Genomic DNA, 20,064 nt, shown 5'->3' on the forward strand with positions numbered 1-20,064 from the left:
GTGCTCCACCCCCCCAAAAAACCTGCCCCCCTAGCAAGCCTCTGGCATTGGGGGGCTTCAAGGTGCCCTTGGGGGAGGGAGATTTTTGCCCCCCCAGACCCCTGCCGGGTGTTTTGCTGAGGGGGGTTGGAGCCTGGAGGGGTTGTTTGGGGTGACACTGGGGGGGGCTCGGTGTTGGGGGGTGCAGGGGGATGGTGGAGGGGGTGGGTGTGGGGTCCTCGAGGGGGGTGCCTGGATTTTGGGGTCTTTTGGGGGGTGATGTCGGATCGGGGGGGGGGGGATTTGGGGTCCTCCAGGGGGGGATGTGGGGGTCTGGGTACGGGGATATTGGGGGGGGATCCCGGGGAGGGGGTCTGGATGTGGGGCCTTTTGGGGGGCAGCTGTGGGTGCTCAGGGCGGGGAGTCGGGATTTGGGGTCCTTTGCGGGGGGAGATGTGGGATGCGTGGGAGGGGGTCTGGGTACGGGGATATTGGGGGGAATCCCGGGAGGGGGTCTGGGTACGGGGCCTTTCGGGGGTGGCTGGGGGGGGTGGGACGGAGGGGTCCGGGGGGGTGCGGATGGGGGCGGTGGGGGTCCCCGGGGCGGGGGCAGGTCCGGGCGGGGGGTGCCCGGCGGGGGGGGATCCCAGGCGGGGGGCGGCGGGGGCTGTCCCGGGCTGGTGCCTCCCCCGGCCCGGCAGCGCCTCCTCCCGCCCCCCCGCGCCAGGCGGAGCCGGAGCCGGAGCCGGAGCGGAGCCGGTGCCGGGGCGGCTCATTGCGGCGCGGCGCGGCGGCAGCATGGCCACCACCGTGCCCTGCACCCGCTTCACCGACGAGTACCAGCTCTACGAGGAGATCGGCAAGTAAGGGCCGGCGGACACCGGGCACGGCAGCGGGCACGGCCCCGGGGGCGGCGGGGGGCGGCGGGGGGGGGGCGCTGCCCGGGGCTCCGGCCGCCGCTCGGTGCAGACGTGACGCACCCCCCCCCCCGGGATCGGGCCCCCCCCACCCCCGGGACCGGCCCTGCCCAGTCCCGTCCCCCCCCCCCCCGTACTGCCCTCCCCCGGTACTGGCCCTGCCCCCCCCACCGCCCCCCCCCGGTCCGGTGCCTGCCCCCCCCCGGCCGCAGGGACCCCCGGGCCTTACAGCCCCTCCCCGGCGGCCCGGACCCCCCCAGTTCCTCCCACCCCCCCCCTCCCAGTCCCTGCAGCCCCCTTGTTCCCCAGGGACCCCCCATCCCTGCAGACCCCCCTGATCTTTCCTGATCCCCCCGGTCTCCCCAGACCCCTCCAGATCCCCCCCAGTCCCCAATCACCCATCCCTATAGACCCCTCCAGTCCCTACGGCTGCCCTTGGCCCTATGGACACCACACCCCCCCCCCTTATAGACCCCCCCTTCCATTTCTCCTGACCCCCCAGTCCTCGCAGATCCCCCAGCGCTCCCGATTCTGCCCCTGGCTCCTACAGCCCCCCCCGTCCTTATAGCCCCCACCTGCTCCTATAGACCCCCCCCCATCTCTCCAGATCCCCTGCTCCTTATAGCCCCTCTGGTCCTTATAGACCCCCCCCGAAGCTCTTACCGACAGCCCCCCAGCCCTTATAGCCCCATCGGTCCTTATAGACCTCCCAAACCCCCCCAGTCCTGATACCCGCCCCCGAGTCCTTATAGCCCCCTGGTCCCTATGGACATCCTCACCCTCCAGACCGTCCTTGTCCTTACAGGCACCTGCTCCTTTTGGACCCCCCCAGCCTCCAGGCCCCCCAATCTCTCCAGCCCCCCCATCTCTATAGACCCCTCATCCATATGTCCCCGCTGGTCCTTACGGACCCTCCTCATCTGCCGGCCCCCATTAGACCCCTTTGGGCCTTATGTAACTCCCCAAATCTGCTACCCGCCCCGCCGGTCCCTATAGACGCCAGCCCCCCTGGCCCCCCCAGTCCTTAAAGACCCCCAGGTCCCCCCTGGCCCCCCCCGGGTCCTTCCAGCCCCCCCCCGCCTGTGAACCCCTGGGACGGGTGTTGGGGGGAGACCTCGTCGGGAAGGAGGGGACCCCCCCATAGCGGGGGGACATTTTGCAGGGGTAGACGTGGTCCCTTTGGGGGTATCGGGGGGGGGGAATGTGGTGCCGTCAGCGGCTGTTCCCTCGCTCTCCCCAAAATCCAGCCCATCCTGGTTGCCATGGCAACGTGGTTCCCCCCCCCCCCATCCCTCCGTGTCACCCGCCAGCCACTGTGTGTGTGTGTCCCCACGCCGGGATTGTCGGGGACATCTGCCCCCGGCCAGTGGGGAAACTGAGGCACAGCTGGGAGGGGGCCACGACGGCCGCCCCTCCCACAGGAGCTGGCACCCACCATGTCCCCTCTCCGTGGGGCCATGTGGGGAGGGGACGGGGGGACAGGGGGTGCCAGGCCCTGGGGAGTTCTCCCTTGTCCCCCGGCGGTGGCAGGGTCCCCGCCATCCCGGCCGGCGTGGGGCCCTCGGTGTCCCAGGACATGGGGACCCGGCGCGGTGGCAGGGGACGGCCTGGCCCCCAGCCTCCCGGGGCCCACGTGTCCCCTGCGGGACCCTCGGCGTGGCGGGGCCAGGGTGCTGCCGGGCTCTGCCGCGTCCCCAGCCTGCCTGGGGGGGGCCGTGCCCTGCCAAGGTCCCCTCTCTGTCCCCCCAGACGCTGCTCTGACCCCCCCCGGCGTGGGTGCTGCTGAGCACAGGCAGGGCTGGGGCACCTGCTGCCCCTGGGGACCCTGGCGGGCAGGGGACGGGCAGGGACAGTGGTCCTGGGAGGGGGACAGATGGTGGTGGCACTTGGAGGGGCTGCAGGGTGTTGCTGCCCGGCGCGGGCTCGGCCACGCCGTCTCCGTCCCCGTCCCTGTCCCCAGGGGTGTCGGTGGCCGCTGGCTCCCCGTGCCCCGCCATGCCCACAGCCGGGCCCTGTGCCCGCTGCCACCGCCACCGCCGCAACCGCCACCATTGCCACCACCATCGCCGCCACCACCACCATCGCCACTGCCGCCACCATGGCCACCGCCGCCATCCGGGCCACCCGCCGTCCCCATGGCAACGGGCTGCCGGTGCCAGATCCTTCCCCAGACCCCCTCCGTGATGCCGGCCCCCGGTCCCCCGCCAGGCGCTCTCCCCGCCGAGCCCCCCCTGCCCGGCACCCCCAGCCCCCCCATCCGCAGGCCCCCGGCGTGCCTGGGGCGGGGGCCAAGCGGCGTCGGGTCCCCCCCGCTGCCGGGGTTCACCCCCGGGTGCTGAGTCACGGCCGGCGCAGCCCCCGGCCCCGGGGCGCTGAGTCACGGGTGGGAGCCCACCCGTGCCTGGTTTTGGGGCGGGGGGGCCGAGGCAGGCGGGGGGCGCTGAGCCTGTCCCCCTCCCCAGGGGGGCTTTCTCGGTGGTCCGGCGCTGCGTCAAGCTCTGCACCGGCCATGAGTACGCCGCCAAGATCATCAACACCAAAAAGCTCTCCGCCAGAGGTAGGACCCCCCCGTGACCTGTGGGCGGGTGCTCCCAGGGCCCCCCCAGCCCGGCCACCCCGGTGCCCATGGTGACACCCGTGGTACCCCTGGTACCCACAATACCCGTGTCACCCGTGATACCCCTGCCACCCGTGGTGCTCGTGGCAAAGGGTGCCAGCGGGGGGTGGGGGGTGCTCCGTGGGGGCTGGATCCGGCCCTTCCCGTCCCTGTCCTCTCCTGCTGCTCCGCGGGGTCCCCCCCTCCCCGCCCCGGTGCCCCTCGGTGCCCCATGGCGTCCCCCAGGGCCCCGCAGCAGCCGCGGTGCGTGTCCCCCGCGGGCTGTGCGCACGTGTGAGCGGGCTGTGCGTCTGCGTGTGGACGTGCACGCGTGTCTGTGTGCGGGCACAGTGTGCACAGGCGTGCATGTAGTGTGTGTGCGTGTGTCTGTGTGCACGCGCGGGTGTGAGCAGTGGGGGTGTGCGGTGCGCGTCCGATGTGTACATGGGTGTGCGTGCACAAGTGTGTGCAGTGTGTGTGCGTGGGGGGGTGTGCTTGCACCGGTGTGAGCTCTGTGTGTGCATGGGGGTGCGCACAGGTGTGTGCAAGGGTGCGTGTGCTTGCACAGGTGTGAGCTGTGTGTACGATGTGTACCTGGGGGGGTGTGCATGGGTGTGTTAGCGTGTGTGTGTGTGCATGCACCGGCGTGAGCTCTGCGTGTGCACACAAGTGCGTGCGATGTGTCCATGGGGCTGCGTGCACGCACAGGTGTGTGCATTGTGTCCTGTGTCATGGGGTGTGTGCACACCTCAGCAGTGTGCGTGTACGCTGTGTGCGGGGGGTGTGCGCAGGTGCGGGACGTGTGTGTGCACAGCATGCACGGGTGCAGATGTGGGGTGTGCACACGTGTGAGCAGGCAGCGTACGGTTGCACTGGGTGTGCGGGTGTGTGCTCCATGTGTACACATGTGTGTGCCTCGGCCATGGATGTGTGTGTGCGCGCACAGGTGTGAGCAGCGTGTGTTTGCTCTGTGTGAGTACAGTGTGCGTGGGGATGTGTGTGCACACACGTGTGCACGTTGTGTGTGTGCACACGGTGCATGGGATGTGCAGGCTGCGTGTGTGTGCACACGTGTGCAGGCCGGGGGGTGTGCCGTGTGCGAGCCGTGTGTGTGAGATCATGGCTATACACGTGTGCACACATGCACATGTGTGCAGGTGTGTGTGAGCAGGTGCACACCCCTGTCCGTGCGTCCGTGTGCCCTCCCTGCCCAGCACAGCCCTCCCCCGCTCACAGATGGGGCTGCCCTCACTCTGCCTGCCCCTGCCCTCACCTGTACTCAGAGGTACAGCCACGCACCCCGGTACACACGCACACACAGGTACAACCGCATGCAGGTACAGCTGCATGCTCGTACAGCAGCAAACACGGGTACACATGGGCACACACATACGGCCAGACAGGGGTACAGCTGCACACACGCACAGGTACACCTGCACACGTGAGTACAGCCGCACACACGGGTACAACCGCATGGATGTACAGCTGCACACGCATGAACTGCCACACACGGGTACAGTGGTATGCACGTGCGCATACGTACAGCTGCACACAGAGGTACAGCCATGCACACGGGTACAGCTGCACACAGGCACACCTGCACACAGGTGCACAACTACAGGCACATGTAACCCCCCCACATGGACATGGACAACCGCACCCGTGTGCACACCCACACACGTGCACATCCACACATGTGCAGACACACCCACGTGCGCACACCCATACATGCACAACCACATGGATGTACATCCGCACACATGCACAGCTGCATAAATATGCACAACCACACAGACGTGCACACCCGTGCACAGCTGCGCACACCTGCACATGTGCAAACCTGCCCACACTTGCACACCTGCACACCCAGACACACCGACACACGTGCCCATGCCCACAGGTGCCGACCCACACCCACGTGCACACCGGTACATGCACGCACAGTCCCCACACGTGCACACCGGCACGCACCCCCCCCCGCACCCTTGTGCACACCCACGCACACCTACACATGCGTGCACACCCCTGCACTCGCACAACCACACCCAGGTGCACACCCATGCACACCCACACCCACGTGCGCTCACACGTGGGCACCTGCGGGCTCCTCCGGCCAGGGACGGGGACGGGGCCACGGACGGGGACCCCTGGGGCGTCGCGGGGTGGGGACGCGGGGCGGGTGCCTGGCTGACCCCTGTGTCCCCAGACCACCAGAAGCTGGAGCGGGAGGCCCGCATCTGCCGGCTGCTGAAGCACTCCAACATCGGTGAGTGGCCGGGGACGCCGCTGCCACCCGGGGACGGGCTGGGGGCCGCCGTGGGCTGTGCTGGGTGCCACCCGGGGACACGCTGGGTGCCACCGTGGGGGTGTGCCATGCTGGGAACATGGGGTCCTGCTGGGTGTCCCCTGGGGTCCTGCTGGGCAGCAGCCCTGGGACACGCTGGGTGCCCCTCTGGGGACACGGGGTCCCACCCTGGGGTCCTGCTGGGTGCCCCCCTGGGGACGTGCTGGGTGCAGCGCGAGGGCTGCGTGTGACAGAGACGTGTGTGCCACACGTGGCGGCTGCGCGGGGGCCATGGGCTCCTGGGGCTGTGGCTGAGCCTGTCCCTGTCCCTGTCCCCATCCCTGTCCCTGTCCTGTCCCCGCAGTGCGGCTCCACGACAGCATCTCGGAGGAGGGGTTCCATTACCTCGTCTTTGACCTGTGAGTGCGGCTGGGGGCTCGGGGGGTATCGGGGGGTCCCGGGGGGGTTGTGGGTGCCCAGATGCCAGGATCCCGGGGTGACGCGGTGCCCTGGCTGCGTTGCAGGGTGACCGGCGGCGAGCTCTTTGAGGACATCGTGGCAAGGGAGTACTACAGCGAAGCCGATGCCAGGTGAGCCCCCGCGCCCCCCCAGCCCCTCCCAAGCCCCCCGGACACCCCCAGCCCCCCCAGTGCCCCCCCCGGGGGGGCTGCAGGGATGGGGCAGCTCCAGCAAGGCAGGCAGGGGGACACCCAGTGGGTGGGGAGGTGCCCCCCCATTATCGTAGCCCCCCACCGGCTCTGTCCTGCTGCTGGGTGCTCGGTGGGGCCCCCCCATGTCCCGCCCCTCCCACCCCATGCTCCCCCCCCGCCACTGAGGCCTGGTGCTGTCATGACATGTGCTGGGGGGGGCTGGTGGCGGGTGGGGGGCCCCCAGGGCCCCCCCCCATGCCGGTACCGAGCCCCCAGCGCCCTGTGTGCCCGCCGTGTGCCCCTCCCCGTGGTCTCTGGGCTTTCACAACATTGTTTCTCCCCTTCTCTCGTTCCCCCCATCTCTGCCCCCCCGTCCCCCCCCGTGCCCCCCACCCCTCGTCCCCCCCCGTGCCCCCCTCATCCCTCCCTGTCTCCCATCACGCGTCGCTCGGGCTCTGTGCGTGTCCGTGTGTCCGTCCGTGTGTCTGTCCGTCCCACCGCTCGCTGCCCCCTCCCGGCACCCTCTTCCCTCTGTTTTGCCTCTTGCCATCCCACTTGCCCCCTACCTGCCTTCCTGCCCTTCTACCTGCCTTCTTGCCCCCCCACCTGCCCTCCTGCCCCCCCTCCTGCCCCCCCACCCCTTTATCCCCCCTCCTGCCCACTCCCACCCCCTTTACCCCCTCCTGCCCCCTCTCCCCCCTATTCCCCCCATCCTGTCCCCCACTCCCATCCCATTCCTCTCCATCCTGCTCCCCCTCCTGCCCCCCTTTACCCCCCCGCCCCCCGTTTTGTTTTGCAGTCACTGTGTCCATGAGCTATTAGCACGCGTTTCTCCCACCCATCACTTTGCCCCTGTGCAGAGGGAGCCGCAGGTCAGTATAACGGGGGGGGCCGGGGGGGCCGTGCCCCCTGCGCTGCCCCCGCCCGCCGGAGCATCCCGCTTCACGGCCCCCGCTCCCCTTGCCGGGACCCCGCTTTGGGGCTCTCTCTTCCCTCCTTTTTCTCCCCCCTCCCACCACTTTTTTTGCCCCCCCCCCCTCCTTGCAGGGAGGTTGCCCCCCCCCCCCGCCATGCCCCAGCACCCCCAGCCGGGCCGGGCCCCCCCTTCACCCCCATTTCAGCCTCTCATCCCCCTGCTCCTTCCCTCTTTCTTTCTTGTCTCGTCTCCATCCGCCCTCCCCGCACCCCTGTCCCCCCCGTGAGTCCTGTCTGGGGGGACCCGGTGTCCGGGCGGCAGCAGGGCTGGGGGGGGTCCCCATGGAGGGGGGGGCACAGCAGCACCGTTAGGGTGACCCCCATGGCTCCGTGCCAAGGTGGGAGCACCCCTTGATGGGCACCCAGGGGTGACCCCCCCAGGGGTGACCCCCCCAGGCAGGGGCATAGGGGGTGCCAAGCTCAGCACCCCCCCCAGTACAAGATCACTGCTTGCTTTTGTAGGGTCCCCCCCAGGGCGCAGTGGGGTGCCGGCAGCGGGGCAGGGGGCCGGTTTTGGGGGGGGCATAGGTCCCGGGTGCCCCCGGGCAAGGGGGTGCGGGAGGTGGCATGGGGGGCAGCGTGTCCCTGACCCCCCCCGACGTTTGCACGCAGCCACTGCATCCAGCAGATCCTGGAGGCCGTCCTCCACTGTCACCAAATGGGCGTCGTCCACAGGGACCTCAAGGTGAGTGCCTCCGTCTGTCCGTCCCTCTGTCCCTCTGCACAGGGTGGGTCCCCTCCCTCACAGGTCTTGGGGTCCCTGAGTCCCCACAGCCCGGGGGCGCCCTGGCTCGGTGGGTCCCCAAGCCCCCGGCTCCTGGGGGGGTCACTGAGCTCCTGCTGGGGCTGGGGGGGGTCCCTTCCTCCCTGAGTGCCCCCCAGCTGCCATCTTCCCTTTCTGGGGGTGTGTGTGACCTCCCCCCCGGTCACGCCACACTTCTGCACTGAGTTGGGTGCTCACTGCGACCCCCCCGCTCGCATTGGGGTGCGAGGGGGCCGTGAGCTGGGTGGGATGTGGGGACGGGGATGAGCCGGGGGGGCGGCTGGAGCTTGGCTGTGGGGTGGGACATGGGGCTGGGAGGGAGCCGGGGTGACACCGAGGTGGGGCTGGGCCCGGGGCTGTGCCACCCGGGCACCCCCAGGCATTTGGCACGGGGCACCCACAGCCCCCAGACCCGCTGCCTGGGGCAGGGGGCTGCCAGACGGGCAGCACCCACTCGACGGCGGCTGCAAAGCACCCTCTGCTTCCTCCCTCTCCTCCTCTGCCCGCCCCGTGCCCGATGCTGCCCTTCTTGGCACGGCCCTCGCCCGGCGCTGCCGCCGCAGCCGGAGAACCTGCTCCTGGCCAGCAAGTGCAAAGGGGCGGCGGTGAAGCTGGCCGACTTCGGCCTCGCCATCGAGGTGCAAGGGGATCAGCAGGCCTGGTTCGGTGAGTGCCACCGCGTCCTCGTGCCTGCCACGTCCCTGTCCCGTGCCCGCTGTGTCCTGCACCATAGCCACCATGTCCGTGCCCCATGCCCACAGCATCCTGCGCACTGTGGCACAGCCCCCTGCCCACCGCGTCCCTGCCCTGTCCCTGTCCCATGCCCACCGTGTCCCTGTCCCATGCCAAACGTGTCCGTGCAGTGTCCCCACCACGTCCCCTGTGCCCACCGCTTCCCTACCCCATGCCCAACACATCCCTGCCCCGTGCCTGTGCCCCAGTCCCGTGCCCACTGCGTCCTGCCCCGTGCCCACCCTGTCCCTGTCGCTGTCCCTGTCCCCGTCCCTGTCCCTGTCCCCTGCCCGTTGCCTCCTGCCCGCTGCGGCTCGGCTCAGCTCCTGCCCGTCTCCGTCCCAGGCTTCGCGGGCACGCCCGGCTACCTCTCCCCTGAAGTCCTGCGCAAAGAGGCCTACGGCAAACCCGTGGACATCTGGGCATGCGGTAAGAGCCTGATCCCGGCCTGATCCCATTCCCCTCCCATCCTGATCCCCTTCCAGTCCCTTCCTGATCCCATCCTGATCCCATCCTGTCCCCTTCCTGGCTCCATCCTAGTCCCATCCCATTCCCATCCCAGTCTCATCCTATTCCCTATCCCAATTCTATGCTGGTCCCATCCCAGTTCCTGTCCTGGCCCTATCCCAATCCTCATCCTGGTCTCATCCCTGTCCCCATCCTAGTCCTGTCCCCTTCACCCTGTCCCTGTCCTGGTCCCATCCCAGTCCCCATCCTGTCCCTGTCCCCTTCATCCTGGCCCCATCCCGTGGCCAGCCCGGGCTGCGTGCCCCGGCCATGCCACACTCTCCCCGGTGGGTGGATGCTGCCACAGGGGACGGTGCCATCCCAGCAGCACCGGGGAGGCTGGCATGGGGACAGGCCACCCTGGGGACACTGCTTCCCGGGGGCAGGGCTGGAGGGAGCCACGGGGAGGCTGGGGGTCCCTGGCCTCCCCGGCCCTGACCCTGCTTTCCTTCGCCCAGGCGTCATCCTGTACATCTTGCTGGTGGGCTACCCACCATTTTGGGACGAGGACCAGCACAAACTCTACCAACAGATCAAGGCCGGTGCCTACGACGTAAGTCCCCGGCGCCAGGCACGCCCCGCGCTGTGGCTGGCCGGCTTGTTAACCCTGGAACCTACTGAGGGACACTACAGCTAATCACCACCAGGGAGAGCCTGGGGCGGGGCTTTGGGCCACGTCTCTGGCGGCTGGTTGGGGACGTGTGGGGAGGCGGAGGGACGCAGGTGCCGTGGGGCTGCCCCTCCCCAGCCGTCACCCCGCCATGTCCCCCCCCACAGTTCCCTTCGCCCGAGTGGGACACGGTCACCCCCGAAGCGAAAAACCTCATCAACCAGATGCTGACCATCAACCCCGCCAAGCGCATCACAGCCCACGAAGCCCTCAAGCACCCGTGGGTCTGCGTAAGTGCCATGTCCCCGCACCCGGTGTCCCCCCCAGCGCGGTGGCCGCCGGCACCTGGCGCTGACCCCCCTGTCCCCCGCAGCAACGCTCCACCGTGGCCTCCATGATGCACAGGCAGGAGACGGTAGAGTGTCTGAAAAAGTTCAACGCCCGGAGGAAGCTCAAGGTGAGGTTCTTCTCCAGGGAGGAGCGTGGGCTGGATCCGGCCCTGGCCCTGCCCGGTGTTTCCCCACCCGGCACAGCACCGCCCTGCCCATCCCCGGGGCTTTTCCGTGGGGCACAGTCCCACCCTGCCCATGCCCGGTGCAGCACGGTCGCATCCTGGCAGCGCCCGGTGCGGCGTGGTCCCGTCCTGGCCACCCCACGGTCCCATCCTGGCCGTGCCTGCTGCTTTGCCATGGGCCACGGTCCCCTCCCAGCGGTACCCAGTGCAGCAGGGTCCAATCCTGCCCCTGCCTGGCGCATTGCACTGTGCCCTGGCCCCATTCTGCACCCTCTGGTCCCATCGCCATGTACCAGGGCCCCATCCTGCACCCCCCATCCCATCACCGCACCCCATGGGCCCCATCCTGTACCCCGCCGTCCCAGGGCCTCATCCTGCCCCTTCCCTCCCTTCCAGGGCGCCATCCTCACCACCATGTTGGCCACCAGGAACTTCTCAGGTAAGGGGGGGCTCCCGCTGGCCGGGGGGGGGCCGGGGGCCACAGCCCCCCTGCCCGCAGCCCCCGCCGAGGCCGGTGCCCCCCTGCCCCTCTCTCTGTCGCTGTCTTTCTCTCTTTCTCCCCCCCACCCCCTAAACCCCCCCCATTTTTTCCCTGTCGGCGAGGACGGGGGCGTGTGTTAGCCAAGGGGGGGGCAGGATCCGGCCCCCCCACGCACACAGCAGCAGGTAGTGCCCGGTCCTCGTGTCCCCCCCACCCCACTCCGGTGGCTGGCGGATGGGGGGGGACACGGGGAAGGGGGGGGATACGACGGAGCAGCGCCAGCCACCCCCAGGCCTGAGGCCGGGGTGATGGGCACCCCAGGACTTGTTGGGGGGGGTGGGGGTGTGGGAAGGTGGGGGTCCTGGCTGCAGCCCCCCCCCACCTGCCCCCCCCTCCCCTAACAGGAGCTCTGCTCCCTTTCTCTCCTCTCTTCTCTCTCTCCTGCCCGTCTCCTGCCCGCAGTGGGCAGACAGACCACCGCTCCTCCGACCATGTCGGCGGCCGCCGCCGGGGCCCCCCTGGGGCTGGTGGAACAAGGTAGACGCATCCGCAAAGGGCCCCCCCGGCCCCCCCGGCCCCGCTTGGTTTCTGTGTGTCCCCCTCTCCTTCCAGATCCTTCGTCCCCATGTCCCCCCCAACCCCAGCCTCTTCCTCACCCCCCCCAACGGGTTTCGGGTGCCCTCCTCGGAAATCGGAGCGCAAGCATGGCCCCCCCGCATTGCTCCCCCCACACCCCCCCTGCATCCCCCAGCCTCTTCCCCTCCCCATGGGGATGGAGAGATGCCACTGTCCCCCCCCGCTGTCTCCCCCCGGCTGGCCCCGGGGGGGGCTCTGCAACCCCCCACATCGCTTGCCCCCCACCCCATCATCCCGGGGGGGCAGTTTGTGCCCTGCTGTGGGCCCTGGAGGGGGACACACTGTGGTGGCACCCCCAGGGGACACCCGGGGACCCCGCCTGGGTCAGCAACGGGGAGCTGGGGGGGGAAAGGATAATTTTAGGGTGCCCCCCCCATTGCTCCCACCCCATGGCACTGTCCCCCCCCACGCACACGGGGGGGCACACCGGTGCATGGAGGGGGGCAAACCGGCCGCATGCCCCATGCCCCCGCCGTGTCCCCCCCGTGCCCCCCTGCACGCCCCCCCAGCATGTGCGCCCCTCCCCGCATGCCCCCCCCCGCACGGCTTCCGAGAGCTGCAGCCGGTGTTCGTGGCGCCGCGGAACACTCGGCGGGTCTTAAACCGTGCCCCCCAAAGGGCTACAGCTGCCCCCCCGCCGGGCATCCCCCCGGCCCCCCAATTCGGCTCTGGTTTAAACCCCCACCTCTCAGCGCCCGCCTGCTTTCAGAGGAGGGACCGGGACCCTTGGGGACACCCCACCAGGGACCCCCGTGGGGACATGGGTCCGCTGGGGGGGGACAGGGGTGTCCCCTTCCCCCCCACTCCCACCCCCCCTTTGGGTGCTGCTCCATGCCACCCTGCTGTCACCGGACTTGTCACCGCACAGCCCCTGGCACCCGATGATGCCGGCAGGGGGGTCCCTGAGCTTGGAGGAGCGACGAGGATGCTCGAGGTGACGCCCCCCCCCACGGCCACTTGTGTCCCCCCCAGGTCCCCGTTCCCCCTGCCCCTCACTGGCCAGAGATCTCGATAGCAGTGACAGATGCTCCCCGCCCCGTCCTCGTCCCCTCCAGGGTGACACGGGGGGGGCACAGGGGGCCGCCCCCCCCCCCCGGACTCAACTCATCTTTTTTATGTTGTTTTTTTATGTTTTTCCCTTTTTCCTCCTTTCCCGCCCCGTTTCTCTCTCACCCCCCCTCCTCTCTCTCTCGCTTTCCTCTCTGCATTTCTCTAAGGTAAGCCAGCTCTGCCCCCCCCCCCACGGGGGGGCCACCAGGATGGGGACACCCCCAGGTTGGGGACACCCCAGGACGGGGACACCCCCCTCCCAGCGTGTGTGTGTCCCCCGACGCCGGGGTGGCGGGTGCTGCCGGCACCCGGGGGGCATCGGGGTGGGGGGCTGGGGTGGGTGGGTCAGGGCGGGGGGACACGCGGTGTCCCTTGTCCCCAAGGGAGGGGACAGCCGCTGATGCTCTCTCCCCCCCGCAGCAGCTAAGAGCTTACTGAACAAGAAGGCGGACGGCGTGAAGGTGAGGGGCCGCGGGGGGGCCGTGGGGGGGCTGCCCCCCCCGTGCCGCTGAGCCCCCCACTTCTGTCCCCCCCAGCCTCAGACCAACAGCACCAAAGGCAGCGCCGGCGTCACCAGCCCCAAGGGGACGCTCCCGCCCGCCGCCCTGGTAGGTGACCCCCCACCCGCACCCCCCGCACCCCCACCCCGGCCGGATCCATCCCGCCAGCCCATCCCATCCATCGCCATGCGCCCCTGATCCCTGCCGCCTCGTCCGGCTGTCTGTCCGTCTGTTGGTCCCTGGTGTCGCTGGGGATAGGGGGGTGACGTGGAGAGGGGGGGTGCAGGATACGGGCATGGGGGTGCCACTGCCACAGGGACGTGAGGTGGGTGCAGGAGACGGGCGCGGAGATGTCCCTGCCATGGGGACAGCGAGGTGGGTGCAGGAGATGGGCACGGGGGTGCCCCACCACGAGGACAAGGCAGGTGCAGGCGATGGGCACAGAAACGTCCCTGCCGTGGGGACAGCGAGGTGGGTGCAGGATTCAGGGATGCCCCACCATGAAGACAAGGTGGGTGCAGGACAGGGGCACGGGGACCCCACCACGCGGGCGCAGGATGCGGGCACAGGGAGGGGGATGCTGGCCGGGAGCCTGCCGGGAAGGTAAGCGCGGCGTACGGCGCGGGGCTGCCCCGGCAACGCGGACGGCGAGGTGGGTGCAAGGGTACGGGCCCAGGGATGCCCCGCCAGCACAGGGAGGGCAGGACGCGGCCGTGGGGATGCGTGGCCGGTACGGTAAGTGCGGGATACGGGCAGGATGCCTGGCCAGCGCAGGACACGGGCGCGGGGACGCCCAGCCGGCACAGTGAGTGCGGGACGTGGGCCTGAGGCTGCCGGCCGGTACCAGGAGTGCGGGATGCAGGCAGAGGGGTGTCCAGCCCACCCGGCGAGTGCAGGATACGGGCACGGGGCTGCCCTCCACGACCCGGCCGGCTCCTCCTCGGCTGTCCACGGGGGTCCCGCTGCGGCTCTCTTCCCCTGCTCTTTCCCCCCGCCTCCGTCTTTCTGTGAATTAAACCATTTGGCTTTCGCTGGACTAATGACTCTCTGCTTCTCTCCCCCCTCTGCCCCTCCCCGAATCCGGTCTGGGTCTCTCTTCGCCCCCGTCCGCGTGCCGCTCGCTCCGTCGTCCCCCACTCCGTTGTCCCCCCCCGGGCTCTCGCTTTCTCCCCCCCCCCCGCCTCTGTCTCTCTCCCTTCTCCCATAGGAGCCTCAAACTACCGTAATTCATAACCCCGCGGACGGCATAAAGGTATTGCTGCCTCTCTTCCCTTCTCGCCTCGCCCGTGATCGTTAGCCCCCGGGGTCGTTTGGGGCCCCGCTTTCCGCCTCCATCCCCCCCTCAGCATCAGCCATGGCGCGGGGTGGGGAGGGGGCTGACGTGGCGCTGGAGCGGATGAGGATCGCGCACGGGGCGCGGTGACGGCGGGGGCTTCCCCCTACCGCAGCGTCCGGCATCGCCGGGGTCCTGCCGAGCCCCAGCCGGGCTCATCCCTGTCTCCATCCCCGGCTGGGCCGGATTCTGACCCTCTCTGTTTGTGTCTCTCCCCCTGCACCGCCGCCGTCCCGCTGGCAGGAGTCGTCCGATAGCACCAACACCACCATCGAGGACGAGGACACGAAAGGTGACGGGGGCGCGGGAGGGCTGCGGGGCGGGGCTGGCAGTGGGGCGCATTGGGATGCACTGCGAGGGTGCTGGGATGCACTGCGAGGGTGCTGGAATGCACTGGGATGGAGCTGGGATGCACTGGGAGGGTGCTGGAATGCACTAGGATGGAGCTGGGATGCACTGGGATGGAGCTAGGATGGAATGGGATGCACTGTAATGGCACTGGGATGCAATGGAATGGCACTGGGATGCAGTGGAATGGCTCTGGGATGGCACTGAGGTGCATTAGGGTGCACTGAGATAGACTGAGATGGCACTGGGATGCACTGGGGTGGCATTGGGATGCACTGAGATGGCACTGGAGTGGACTGGGATGCATTGAGATGCACTGTGTCGCACTGGGATGCAGTAAGATGGCACTGGGATGCACCATGAGGCACTGGAATGACACTGGGACACAGTGGGATGGTACCAAGATGACTTGAGATGCACTGGAAAGGCAGTGGGATGCACTGGATAGAACTAGGCTGTACTGGGATGTATTGGGATGCACTGGAATGGCACTGGGACACAGCAGGATGGCATTGAGATGCAGTGGGATGTCACTGAGATGCACTGGGACAAACGAGTGTAATGATATACTCTGGAATAGCACTGGGATGGAACTGGGCTGTGTTGGAATGACACTGGGATGCACTAGGATGCAATAGGATGGCACTGGGACATACTGGAATGGAACTGGGCTGTGTTGGAATGCACTGGGAAACACTGGGATGCACTAGGAAGGCGCTGGGATGGTGCTGAGATGCACTGGGACACACTGGGATATAGCGGAGTGGCACCGAGATGCATTGGAATGGCACTGGAACACATTAGGGTGACACAGGGATGGACTGGGATGCACTGGAATACAGTGGGATGATACCACGATGAACTGAGATACACTGGAATGGCAGTGGGATACACTGGATGGAGCTGGGGTGTACTGGAATGCACTAGAATGGTACTGGGATGCACTGGGAAGCAATAGGATGGTACTGCAATGCACTGGAATGGAACTGGGATGTATTGGGATGCACTGGAATAGCGCTGGGACAATCTACTACACACAGCAGATTGGCACTGAGATGCAGTGGGATGTCGCTGGAATGCACTGGGACAAACTGGAGTGTAATGATATGCTGTGGAATAGCGCTGGTACATACTGGGCTGGAACTGGGCTGTATTGGAATGCAGTGGAGTGGCACTGGGATGCAGTAGGATAGCACTGGGATGCACTGGGGTGGCATTGGGATATAGTGGAGTGGGCTGCATTGGAATGGCACTGGAACACACTGGGATTGCACTGAGATGCACTGGGACACACAAATTCAACAGCATGACGCTGGGATGCACTGGGATGGAACTGGGGTGAACTGGAATGCTTGGAATGGCACTGGGACACAGTAGGCTGGCACTGGATTGCATTAAAATGCAGTGGGATGGCCCTGAGATGTACTGGTGTAAACTGGGGTGTATTGGGCTGCATGGGAATGGTACTGGAACATGCCAGGATGTAACTGAGATGTAGTGGAATGCACTGGAATGTACTGGGGTGTCACCGGGATGCAGTCCACTAGGGTGGAACTGGGGCATACTGGAATGCACTGGGATGTAATGGAGTGCACCGGAGCGGCACTGGGATGCAATAGGATCGCACTGGGATGTGTTGTAATGCACTTGCATGGGTCTGGGATCTATTGTAATACACTGGGATGGTACTGGGATGCACTGGAATGGCACTGAGCCACAGTGGGATGGCACTGGGAGACACTGGTATGGAACTGGATGTATTGGGATGCACTGGAATGGCACTGGAATATACTAGGACATGCTAGGGTAACGCTGGGATGCACTGGGCAGCACTGGGACATGCTGAGCTGGCGCTGGGAGGGCACTGGGCAGCACTGGGACATGCTGGGAGGGCACTGGGCAGCACTGGGACATGCTGAGCTGGCGCTGGGAGGGCACTGGGCAGCACTGGGACATGCTGGGAGGGCACTGGGCAGCACTGGGACGTGCTGAGCTGGCGCTGGGAGGGCACTGGGCAGCACTGGGACATGCTGGGACGGCACTGGGCAGCACTGGGACATGCTGGGAGGGCCCAGGACGCCGGCTGGGCCGTGGGGATGCAGAGACCGGTGCGGCAGAGCTGCGGGGCCTGGGCGTGTGGAGGTCCCTGTGTCTGTCCCCATGGTCCATCTGTCTGTCTGTCCCCGTGGCCCATGGATCTGTCCCCATAGTCTGTCCTCAAGGTCTGTATGTCTGTCTTCACGGTCTGTCTGTCCTCATGGTCCGTCTGTCTGTCCCCATTGTCTGTGTCTGCTCCGCGGTCCATGTGTCTGTCCCCATGGACTGACTGTCTGCCTGTCCCCATGGTCCACGTGTCCGTCCCTGTGGTCCGTCTGTCCGTCCGCATGCCCCCTCCACGTCCCTTCTCCACCTCCCGTCCCCCCGTGTCCGTCCCGCCGGCGGGTGTCCGTGTGTCCATCCCTCTCCCGCCCCCATCCCCGTGTCCCCCCCGCCCCAGCTGACGCTGGCTCTGCCCCCAGCCCGCAAGCAGGAGATCATCAAGATCACGGAGCAGCTCATCGAGGCCGTCAACAACGGGGACTTCGAGGCCTACGCGTGAGTGGGGCCCGCGGGCGGGGCCGGGCGGGGCCGGGTGGGGCCGGGTGGGGCCGGGCGGGGCCGGGCGGGGCCGGGTGGGCGGGGCCGGGTGGGGCCGGGCGGGGCCGGGTGGGGCCGGGTGGGCGGGGCCGGGTGGGGCCGGGCGGGGCCGGGTGGGCGGGGCCGGGCGGGGCCGCTGCTCACCCACTGCCTTGCAGGAAGATCTGCGACCCGGGGCTCACCTCCTTCGAGCCCGAGGCCCTGGGCAACCTGGTGGAGGGCATGGACTTCCACCGCTTCTACTTCGAGAACTGTGAGTGCCCTGCCCTGCCCGCCCCTGCCCGCCCCTGCCCGCCCCTGCCTGTCCCCTGCCCGCCCCTGCCCGCCCCTGCCCGCCTGGCTGTCCATCCTCCCGTCCCTTTGTCCTGCCTGGCCACAGCCCTCCCCCTGCCTGTTTGCCTTACCTCTCCCTGTCTGCCCCCCTGCCTGCCAATCTTGCCCATCCCCTGCCCTTTTTCTGCCTGTCCATCTGTCCGTCCAAACTTCCCAACCCCTGCCTAGCCTCTGCCAGTCTCGCCCAGCTCCTGCCTGCCTGCCTGTCCCCTGCTTGGTCCCTCTGTCCGTCCATCCTGACCATCCCCTGCCTGTCCTTCCTGTTCCCCTGCCCGGTCCCTCTGTCCGTCCATCCTGACCATCCCCTGCCTGTCCTTCCTGTTCCCCTGCCCATCCCCTGCCTGGCCACTGCCTGCTGCCCTGCTTGTCCTGCCTGTTCCCCATCTGTCTCTCTTCTGCCTGTCTGTCCTGGCTGCGTGTCCATCCGCCCATCTCTGCCTGCTGTCTGTCCTGCCTGCACCCTCCCTGTCCATCCTGCCTGCCTGCCTGTCCATCCACCCACCTAGCCTGTCTGTTGCCTTCCTGCCCATCCCGTCTGCCTGCCTGTACCCTCCCTGCCTGCACATCACGCCTGCCTGTCCATCCTGCCTGCCTCCCTCTATCCCTCTCCGCCTGCCCATCCCCGTGCCCGCTTGGCCGTCCATCCGCCTGCCCCGCCACCATCCCTGCCCGCACCCGTGCCCGTTCCCCTGCCCGCCTGACGGCCGCCTCCCGGCAGTGCTCTCCAAGAACAACAAGCCGATCCACACGACCATCCTGAACCCCCACGTGCACGTCATCGGGGAGGACGCCGCCTGCATCGCCTACATCCGCCTCACCCAGTACATCGACGCCCAGGGCCGGCCCCGCACCAGCCAGTCGGAGGAGACCCGCGTCTGGCACCGCCGCGACGGCAAGTGGCAGAACGTCCACTTCCACGGCTCGGGGGCCCCCGTCGCCCCGCTCCAGTGAAGGTGAGCGCGGGATCGGGGCGAGAGGGGTGCTGGGGTGCCCCGGTTCTGGCTCACAGGGGTCCCCCGTCCCGGCAGAGCTCGCGGTGGCTGTCCTGGTTCCAGCCCGACGGAGACGGCGATGGGAGCCGAGCCGGCAGCCGGAGCTGCGGCCCTGAAGCACGCGTCCGCATGCCTGTCCCCCCTCCGCCCCGGCCCCTGCTCCTCCCCCCTCCAGTGCCTGTGTTTGCAGAAAACAAAAAGACAAAAAAAAAAAAAGCCAAAATGACGTCAACAACAAAAAAAGGCAAAAAAAAAAAAAGGGGAAAAAAGACCCAACCCAACCCCAACCCAACCCCACACACCCAAAAACCAACCCAGCCGCTCGGCCACAGGCGGGGGGGGCTGGGGGGACGCCCCCACGGCCAGACCCCCCCTCTCTGCCCGTCTCCGCCCGGGGGGGTCTCCTGGCTGGCGGGGGGGCGGTCCCGACCCCCTCCCCGGCTCTGCTTGTGGCGTTTCGCTGTTGCTGGTGGTGGATGTTGTTCTTGGACTCCGCTTTCGCTCTTTCCCTCCCCAGCCCCTGTACATAGAGAGAGCTCTTTATTTTTGAATTCCCACGGGGGGCCCCGGCCACGGGGTGCTGCCGGGTGGTGAGCGAGGTGGCGGGGGGAGGGACCCCCCCCAAAGTCCGGTGCTGCCCCCGGAGCGACGCCCGCGGGGGACCGAGGCTGATCCCGGGCGCACGGTGGGCGCCTGTGGGAGTGTCCCCCGACGGGCACCCCCGTGTCCCCATCCCGGTGACAAAGCCCGGGCACCCAGCACCCCGTTTCCCCCTCCCCGGGCAGGCGGGTGGCTGGGTGCCGGCGACGGGTGCTGGTGGGTTTTGGCAGAGGGGAGGTGGGTGCCACGGAAGGGGGCTGGAGGGCAGCGGGGGGGCTGCGGCCCAGGCGGCGGGGATCGGGGCGGGGGGATCGGGGCGATCCAGCCAGCACTGACGCAGCATCGAAAGCACTTTAGACTAAGAGAACGGGTCTCTTAGGGGGCACAGGCTGCTCCGCCGGGTGCCGGGGCTCCCCCGCCGCTCCCCCCACGGCCCAGGGGCACTGGGCAGCGCTCCCGGCTCCGGCCGAGGGCGTTGGCTCCCCTCCTGCGCCCCTTCCCCCCGGCCAGCGCTCGGGGGGCCCCGGCTCCCCTCACTCCCCTGCCCCGGGGAGGCATCACCCCGCTCCGGGCGCTCTGCGGCTCGGCCACGCGTGTTCCCCGGGGCTTCCCCTTCCTCCATCTCTG

General features: G+C 68.4%; 1 protein-coding gene across 1 annotated transcript; it reads left to right on the forward strand.

Moving 5' to 3' along the window:
• Positions 1–777: 777 nt before the first annotated feature.
• LOC309601635 (calcium/calmodulin-dependent protein kinase type II subunit beta-like) lies at positions 778–19,010 on the forward strand (the record flags this gene model as incomplete). The annotated part of the gene is made up of 21 exons (XM_082334788.1): positions 778–842; positions 3,359–3,453; positions 5,699–5,758; positions 6,141–6,195; positions 6,301–6,366; positions 8,014–8,086; positions 8,728–8,830; positions 9,242–9,325; positions 9,862–9,956; positions 10,181–10,303; positions 10,387–10,470; positions 10,924–10,966; positions 11,471–11,545; positions 13,115–13,155; positions 13,231–13,302; positions 14,402–14,446; positions 14,771–14,819; positions 17,395–17,470; positions 17,671–17,765; positions 18,564–18,798; positions 18,874–19,010. The coding sequence occupies 20 exons, from the start codon at positions 778–780 to the stop codon at positions 18,794–18,796; spliced, it is 1,632 nt and encodes a 543-aa protein (XP_082190914.1). The 3' UTR covers positions 18,797–18,798; positions 18,874–19,010.
• Between the last annotated feature and the right edge of the window lie 1,054 nt (positions 19,011–20,064).

This window comes from Platalea leucorodia (assembly GCF_965183815.1).
Source record: "Platalea leucorodia genome assembly, chromosome: W".
Lineage (NCBI taxonomy): Eukaryota > Metazoa > Chordata > Aves > Pelecaniformes > Threskiornithidae > Platalea > Platalea leucorodia.